This window comes from Nicotiana sylvestris, chromosome 2 (assembly GCF_000393655.2).
Source record: "Nicotiana sylvestris chromosome 2, ASM39365v2, whole genome shotgun sequence".
Taxonomy (NCBI): Eukaryota; Viridiplantae; Streptophyta; class Magnoliopsida; order Solanales; family Solanaceae; genus Nicotiana; species Nicotiana sylvestris.
The window spans coordinates 5,704,823-5,713,613 of NC_091058.1; the positions used below are offsets into that span (position 1 = coordinate 5,704,823).

General features: G+C 35.1%; 1 protein-coding gene across 3 annotated transcripts; it reads left to right on the top strand.

The window, feature by feature from the left end:
* Positions 1–1,097: 1,097 nt before the first annotated feature.
* On the top strand, positions 1,098–6,008 carry LOC104228596 (peptide deformylase 1B, chloroplastic). Of its 3 annotated transcripts, none has more exons than XR_011405210.1 (8): positions 1,111–1,384; positions 1,484–1,622; positions 1,858–2,050; positions 3,241–3,351; positions 3,758–3,820; positions 3,920–4,050; positions 4,130–4,181; positions 5,809–6,008. XR_011405210.1 is itself a non-coding variant. In XM_070167637.1 (7 exons), the coding sequence occupies exons 1-6, from the start codon at positions 1,159–1,161 to the stop codon at positions 4,019–4,021; spliced, it is 834 nt and encodes a 277-aa protein (XP_070023738.1). In that variant the 5' UTR covers positions 1,098–1,158; the 3' UTR covers positions 4,022–4,050; positions 4,130–4,372. The 3 variants fall into 3 exon arrangements, 1 of the variants encoding a protein (XP_070023738.1); XR_011405209.1 differs by lacking the exon at positions 5,809–6,008 and adding an exon at positions 4,760–5,151; XM_070167637.1 differs by lacking the exon at positions 5,809–6,008 and having other exon boundaries at positions 1,098–1,384; positions 4,130–4,372.
* The last annotated feature ends 2,783 nt before the right edge of the window (positions 6,009–8,791 follow it).

Below are 8,791 nucleotides of genomic sequence, written 5' to 3' on the forward strand. Positions count from 1 at the left end.
TTTAAACTAATTATTATAAAATCACCTTAGGCTCGACTTTCTTATCCAAATTAGGTTTTCAATAAGTTAATCCAAGTTATTGAACCAGTCAAGTTAATATGCATAAGACTTAAGTACTAAAGTAAAAGTGATTTGAAATTTTTAGTTAAAATTTTAGGTGTCAAGTATCTTAGGAGTTGTGTAAAGTTGTAATTACTTTTCGGTCAAATTTTTTGAGTTGGAAATCGTTAAAAGTTATTTTTCTATTTAAATTAGAAGTAACTGTTATGATGTTTCGCAGTAATTTTTCATCAATGTTCCAAACACAAACACGAAGATTACAAATACGCTCTTGGGCAATTTTTTCAAAGCTACTTTCTCTTTAGAATTCATCTCGAAAATAAAATCCTCAAGATTTCAGGTTATATAGTGTAATAGTTCTTGTTATTTTTTCTAATATCATATGATTTGTTGGTCATTTGGAGAATTTTTTTGGTGTACAGTTTCTTCCTTTGTTAAAAATGATCAAAATTATTAATTTTCAGGAGTTTAAACTTTTAAAAAAAATATTTTTTATTCCATAACTCATCAAATTTTAATAATATTTATATAATTCTAAGAAATTATATTTTCAGACTAGTGGATTAAAATAAGCTCAAATTGGTAAAAATAACTTGAACACAGATAAAGGATAAATTCGAGTGTAATAAAACATAGTCTAATAGCCCGTTTGGCCAAGCTGCAAAAATCAGCTTATTTTGAGAAGTGCTTTTATTCAAAAGTATTTTTCTCAAAAGTACTTTTGGTGAGAATCAGTTTGTGTTTGGCTAATTAGTTTGAAAAACACTTCTGAGCCGCAATTAGTGTTTGACCAAGCTTTAAAAAACTGCTTCTAATTGTATTTTTTTCAAAAGTGCTTTCGGAGAGAAGTTACTTTTTTCTGTTTTTCCAAAATTGTTTCTGCTTCTCCTCAAAAGTATATTTTTTCTTTGTAAAAGTTTGGTCAAACACGTCAAATTGATGCCAAAAGTATTTTTTGGAAGAAAAAAAATTAGTTTTGGCCAAAAAATAAACTTGGCCAAAAGGGCTATAAAATTGCTTTGAGTGCACATTCCCGAGACAAAGATATTACAAGTATTTGCATTTTACAACTGAAATCGTCCGTTTTGTTGTGTGGCAATGGCTGCCGCAATTTGGGCCTCCTCTTCTTCATTTGCTCGCGCTCTCCACCCTCTCCTTAGTCGGCACACATCTCTCTCCCCGCTTAACTGTAGTCTACATCGCTTTAAATCAGCTAGTTGTTTATTTTTCTCGACAAGCAGTAATAAACCTCCAAAATTTGCTGTTTACGCTCAAGCTAGGCGAGCTTTATCTCCTAAAATCAAAGGGGACGAAATGGCTTCTCGTAAGCATCTTTATAATTCTTACCAGAAATCTAATTATAGGCATTTTTTTTTCGCAAATTAAAATCCTTCTTTTTGTTGTTGTTGTTGTTGTGTGGTAGCTGCTGATTTGAGTTTCGAGGGGCCTCTGAAAATTGTAGAATATCCAGACCCAATCCTGAGAGCAAAGAACAAAAGGATTGGCACATTTGACGATAATTTGAAGAAATTAGTCAACGAAATGTTCGATATTATGTATAAGTGAGTCCATATGTTTCTTAAAATCCTTCATTACTTATCCATTTGATAACTTATCTTTATACAAAAGTTAGTTGTATTAAGATAATTGATTGATAGACTTTGTTGAGGTGTAATTGATCTATATATTGAAACATTATTGATGTTTTAGTTAGTATATGTAGAATCTTTTTTTGTTTATAAGAAAGTCTTGCTATTCAAAGGACTGTAAAGGATGGTTGGCTTTGATTATACGCAGAACTGATGGCATTGGGCTGTCTGCACCACAAGTTGGAATGAACGTTCAACTAATGGTATTTAATGCAGCTGGTGAACGTGGAGAGGGGGAAGAGATTGTTCTCGTCAATCCACGTGTTAGTAGATATTCTAGGAGGATGATACCTTATGACGAAGGTTGCTTATCTTTTCCAGAGATATATGGTGATGTTGAGGTATTTGGACCTATTAACCATTCTTTGTTTGACCTCAAGTCAGTCTACTGCCTTACTATATGTGTGTGCGCATGTGTGTGTGGGATCAAATATGAACCCCGTGATGGAGTGAGATCAAATATGATTGAGGTCATTCGTTCGAATCTCTCAAGAAGCTGTCATACAGTTGATACTTTTCTTATAAAAAAATGTGTTTTTGTGTGTGGGTGGGTGGGTGGGGTGTAAGGGGGGGTGTATTTCTTAAATAAAAAATTTGGAAAATATTGAGAACTGCTAGTAGTTTTTATTTCTGTCTTGTAAAATATTGGTATAAGATTAGGCTTAATGGAGTGACATAGTTAGTGAGGATTTATATAGTCGAACCCAACTTGCTTGGGTTTGATGCGTAGTAGTTGTTGTTGATACCATATTACCAGCTCATGACATGACGAGGTTAGTCTTAAATATATCTGAAAGGATGATAAGGTTGCTACATTTCCAACCTTGTGCGAGTCTTTTTGATAACCAACCTTGTGCGAGTCTTGCCTAGCATTTGTCTTATTGAATTTGGTATACTACACCATTGTGAAGAATTTGAATTGCCGTATCCTGCTCTGGGAAAAATTACTCCAATGAGCTGGTTCTAACTTCCATGGAAACCTGCATGTTCTATTGCTTTGGGGAAAAGCAAATGTGATTCATGTCAGTAGTTGAAGTTAAATGTATCTAACTTCCTTGATCCTTCAAAGTCCTTCAGTCACTCAATTTCAAACTTCTCAACAAATGGTCGATTTTGTTGGTTGTGCTTTAGGCTTGTGTTTATCCCACAAAGGAGACTGCATCTCAAGAACTTAATATCAAAAGACATCCTAATTCTCTAGTTGGCAAGTATGTCCCTATTCAACTAGGAATTCCCAATTTATACAGCATTATTTTTCTTCCGGCTCATTAAGAGGTTACATAACAGGGCTGCTTACTCTTCCATCTTTTGGATGATGGAATATGTGTGGCTTCTCCAAAAAGTGTCACTGTGTGTGCAATAGAAATTCAAGCCTAGAACACTTTGCATCCTTAGACTGCTTACCTGGTAGATCTTTGTTGGCTAACTTGCTTTAGGGTCTAGGAACCTGAATTTGCTATTCAGATTCTGAAGTTTTTTATGTTCTGAATTTTGACTCACTATACTATTTATACACATTGTATGTTTGCAGAGACCAGACTCAGTGAAGGTAGACGCTCAGGACATTAATGGTGCAAGGTTTGAGTTAACCTTGACTGCGCTTCCCGCACGAGTCTTCCAGCATGAATTTGATCACCTACAGGTGCTTTTTAATTCCATAAATATAAGAGTTGTGTTTAACTGTACTTACCCATAAATTTACGGTTGTTTGGAACTCTCAGGCTCTCCCGCTTACACATTTTCCCTTTTCATTTACTTTGATTCCAGATAAAATGTTTTATGAGTCTTTCCAGTTGCAGTGACTGTACTTTGAGCAGTCTAATTAAAAAAGAATAAGAACTGTAAGACTTGAGTTTAGTAGTCTTCCCAGTTGTGATTCTTTTTATAAGACTGCTCAACAGTGCTGCTGGTGAGTTCAGAAATATGGAGTAGCATTTACAGTCTTTGATGAATGTTCATTAGAAAACACATGGATTCACAATTTGCTTTTTGTACTATACTTCGTTCCAGTTGGACATCTCTCTTTAACATACATCAGCAATGTGCAGGGAGTTCTTTTCTTTGAGAAAATGACTGACGAAGTCCTGGACACCATCCGTGAAGATTTAGTGGTTAGTAGATGATTGTTAAAGTTGGAAGATATACATCTGCAGATGTTACACCTAGGAACCAAGATTTTTCTTGTTTATCTTTATAACTGGATTTCACAGGCTCTGGAAAAGAAATTTGAGGAGAAGACTGGGTTGCCGACCCCTGAAAGCATAAATACACGGAAAATAAAGAAGGCTGCTGTTGGATTTGGCAAATCATGAGTTTACTGAAATCTACGAAAAATTCTCAGGTTTTTGGTGCCTAACCTTAATTTCATTTGTTTATTATCTTACTAAATGTGCTCAATACTTGCTATTTGATGTATGCAGGTTATTTGTGTGATGAAGCACAAACTGGAATGCCAGCTTTTGCAGAACTGTGGTATGGTACACTTGTGCTTTGATATCTTGAAACTATCCAAAAGTGTGTCCTGAGACTTATCGTTCTATTAATACCATTGTGTTTAGGAATGATAGGATTACCACAGTAAAGAATTGAAAAAGGGCTGTAATTACTTATTTTGAGAAGGATGAAAATCAAGAAATGGCCTTGTTGGCATATCTTTTTATTTATTTTTCCTTAATGAGTGTTTGTTGTCTGAACACTTCGGCTTTTGTAGTTCAGTGCGGAGAAGACCCCCTCAACCTTTAGCATTACCTTTTAAAATCTCCATCTTATCCTACAATGTTTTAACCAATGGAATATCCTGCTTAACAGGAAAAAATTAGGATGGATCCACTGCATTCGTGTTAACTAATTGAATATCCTAATAATAAAAAAAAGGTAAGAAGAGGATGAATCCACTGTTTTCATCTTTACTCTAAAAGTCTGAAATCTGAATAATATATCTCATTTATATTTACTTGTCATTCACCAAATGTGGTGACATAAAATATTAGGGCCGAGAGGGATGATATGATACTTTCAGCTGTTGATTTTGGTATTTCTGTGCTTTCAAGGATGAATTGGGGATCTAAAAAGGGTTGCGGTTTGGTTAGTAAGAGGAAACCAAAGGAATTAACTTTACCAAGTTTCGGGAGCTATAGTGCAGAAAACTATAGAAGAGCAGGATCAAATGTTGCTGAAGTTGGCTAGTTGCATATGCAAAATTGTGTTTTGAGACATTTACTTTGTTAATAACTTGTAAAAAAAGGCCGCATGTTATTTGTAGAATTTGTTTAGAGAAGATAAGAAGTCAAGAGTATAGTGCAAGTTCTGTCTTCCGAACTGCAGACAGATACTGGGGATAAATAAGACTAGACCTAAAGAATTTGGTCAGTTGTATGATGTATAGTGACCTTTATACCCTATTCCCTCTCTAATATCTAACAACTCATTTTGCACCATTTAAGCTAATTGCTTCCCCCTATTTGCTCATTCGCTATTACTACCACAAGGTCATGACTTTGTATTTTGCTTGTCTGGATACTGGCAGTCATAGTTTGCCTGAAGATTTGACATTAGCAATACACTGTTATACTTTTATACTTGGCATCACTTTCAGAATTTTCAACAAGAATCAGCATAAAAAATTTATCGGAGTCATAATGCATATTCATAGTTCTCCAATTATTTTCCAACAGAATGGTTTGGGAGTTTTTTTTTTCTGGTAAAGGTTTCAGCTCTACCGTTATCGAAGTTATACCTCCGAATGGCAAGCAATCACCTACAAGCAAAATGAACGGTTTTTATGTATATGTTTCTTTTAGGAATTGGTATGATATCCTTTCACAGCCTCTGCTGATGTCTAATGATGGCAGTTTCCGCATCAAATTAGAATTGATCAATCATGATGGGGTTTGAACTCCCGAAACTTGAATAATCAAGAACATGCTGAGCATGAGCCAAAGTTTATAGAGAGAATGTGAGAATGTGTTACTGTCTTAGAGATTTAAAAAAGAGGGAGATAATTTTGGTGTTTTGAATTGTGGAGTTATGGAAGTAAAGTTTGAGACACAAGCTTTAGAGTCATCCTTCCCTAATCCACCGTTGCTACTTCCATGCCCAGGTCCACAGTTCGTGTTGTGTATTAATGCAGCTGAACATATACTCTTTTATAGAGAGATAGTCATCTCCTGCAAACTGATTTCAGCTGGTAGTTACATTTCTCAGACTGGTTCTCTGTTCCATGCCTGCTTGGCTGTGGAAATGAACTAAAATGTATATGAATTTGTCATAACTTAATTGTTTAGTTACTGATGTATTATATACATCATGATAACCGGTGCTAGTCTAGACCTGCAGTTTCTGAAATGATGGAAGCAATCCGATGGATCATGCATTGAGTTCTAAGTTTGCAGGTTTGAGGTACTATTTACTTTGTTGGGTGCAGTGGCGGATATAGGGGGGCGGAAGGGGTTCACCCGAACCCCCTTCACCGAAAAATTACACTGTATATATAAGGCAAAATCTGTTTTTTACCTCTATATATTAAGTTTTGAACCCCCTTAACACTACCCAAAAGTGTAGTTTAGCGTTTAAGGGGATTCAAAACCTTCATAAGGTCATAGGTTCAATTTTCACTAGCTAAAAAAAAAAAATTTGAACCTCCTTCTTGGAGATCCTGCCTCCGCCACTGGTTTGGGTGATGCTGCAACTGAGATAACTCCCAACCTAAGTGCTTGGGCATCATTGCATGGGTTTCACTCAATAAAATTGAGCCTCCATTTTAGTGTCAGATTTTGACAAAGTTTTAACAGATTACACTTGTAGTTACCCGCTGATATTCTTATGCAGGAGGAAAGAATTTGAGGGGAAAGCTGGAAAAATTAATGAGAGAGTACCTAGTCCAATGAAATACTGTCCATCTTCTTGCTTGAGTTCCCAGACCACGTAATGTTATCCCTTTTAAGCTTTGGGAAATCGTAGCATTAGAAACACGACCCCATAGAAACCAGAAGTATTGGTTGTCCTCTTTACAATCTATTTCCATAGCTTGCTTGTCACAATGTTAAACATCTCAGGGATATTGCAATTTTGGATTTCATACGAGTCAATCAATTCCCTTGACAGAAAAGGATGAGAGGGCTAGATTAAACTATGGCTCCTCTTGATCGTGATTAGCGGCGGCAAACGGGCGGGTCGGGTCAGATATGAGACGAGTCGAAAACGGGTAATGAAAAAACGGATTCATTATCCGATCCGACCCGTATTTAATACAAAAGGGTTAATTGACGGATAATATGGGTAACCATATTATTCATGGCTTCTTGAATATGATAGTCTCCCAAACTTGAGGAACCGCAATTTGAGGTTTTACAATTGTAAAAGATAAACTCATTGAATGGATAATATGGTTCTTATCCATATTTGACTCGTTTTTAAAAAGTTTATTATCCGACCCATTTTTTAGTGACACAATATAGGCGGTTAAATGTTTTCTTTTAACCATTTAGCCACAACTAATCGTGATAGACTCTTGATAAACCATATTTAAACTCTATCGCATAGTAGTTGGGTCGGCTATTAGGAACTTTCACTATCCATTTCGTTCCATTTTGACTATTAAGTTTTGGGATTTTTACATACCTATACCATATACCAAACCTTATTACCTTCATTGTTTAAGGATTGTGTTAATTACATTTAAGCATATCAAATTACAATTTATATACCATAATTCAAATTAAGGGTATAATTATTCCTTCATTTATTGTAGGCGTGATTTTAGGACCGTATTTTCACTTTATTTCATTTACCCGCCTCTCTCTCCTCCCACACCCCCTACGATTTACCTTCAGTTAATCCCCCCCCCTCCCCCACGATTTACCTTCAGTTTTTCCTCCATTCTCGTACAATCTCTTCTCACCCACAATTACTATCACTTTCTTCTCCACTTAATTACTTTCAGTTGTATCCCCCACGATTTGAATTCACTTCCATATTTGACCTCTTTTTTTTTGGGCAGTGGTTGAAGGTTACTGGTTAACACAGTCGATTGAAACTCGAAGAAGAAGACATATTTCCAGAATTTGTAGATATTTTGTAGTCAAATTAGACAAATTGTAGATAAATTGTAGGCTATTTTTTGCAGAAGATTTTGTAGAAGCTTTAGTCGTTTTGGATTTGTGAAAACAGAAAATAATGCATCTACAATCAGAATACAAATAATCTACAATTTATCTACAAGATATCTACAAAATAGATACATTGAATTTTAATATCCAAATTCTCATTTCAATTGTAGCATAATTGGCATTTTCGACATAATTGTAGAAGATTTGTAGAAGTTTTAGTCTTCCCAATCTACAATTCATCTACAATTTATCTACAATATATCTACAATTCTACAATTTATCTACAATTTCTGGAAATACGTCTTCTTCTTCTTCTTCGAGTTTCAATCTAAATTCAGTCAAAACCAAGTCTAATCTTCACCAAAACCCCTCAAAATTGAGATATAAACTCCTAAACATATTCTGAATTACTTACAACAATACCCAATCCAAACAAATAATGATTTTTGAAAACCCAAATTTGAATTCAAAGCTTTCAAGCTTTTTAATGGCTATCAATGGTGGAAAATATATGGAAGAACAGATGAAGATGAAGAACAGAAATCTCCTTTCCGTTTGATTACTAGAGCTTCGGTAGCTTGCGTTTTTTGAGAATTGTAGTTGAGTGAGAGAAGAGAGATCTCTTTCCGTTGAGGAAGGAGAGAATTACGCAGCAATGAGATCTCCTTCCGTTTCAAAATTCGAATTTAGTGTTGACAGAATCACACGCAGATCTGGTGCCTTCATTTTAGCGCGTTTTTTACGGCAAAATCTACCTATTTTTGGATTGGTATATAATTTGTAGTAAAAGTGTGGACTACACGGGTAAATAATAAATTATGAACATTTTTGATAATAAGGTTTGATATATGATATAGGTAGGTAAAAATCCCTTAAGTTTTTGAATACTATAGTTCTTTACATGTTCTACTTTCTCTTCTTTTAATGACGAAGGCTAGATGGGAAGGTTCAATAGATTTTGTATTCTTTCAGTTC

What these genes read in the sequence shown, in the direction of transcription:
- LOC104228596 (XM_070167637.1), top strand. Translation starts at nt 1,159, where the DNA reads ATGGCTGCCGCAATTTGGGCCTCCTCTTCTTCATTTGCTCGCGCTCTC. An exon ending in ATGAATTTGATCACCTACAG is followed by an intron (nt 3,352 to 3,757) that starts GTGCTTTTTAAT and finishes AGCAATGTGCAG; the next exon opens with GGAGTTCTTTTCTTTGAGAA. An exon ending in CCATCCGTGAAGATTTAGTG is followed by an intron (nt 3,821 to 3,919) that starts GTTAGTAGATGA and finishes TGGATTTCACAG; the next exon opens with GCTCTGGAAAAGAAATTTGA.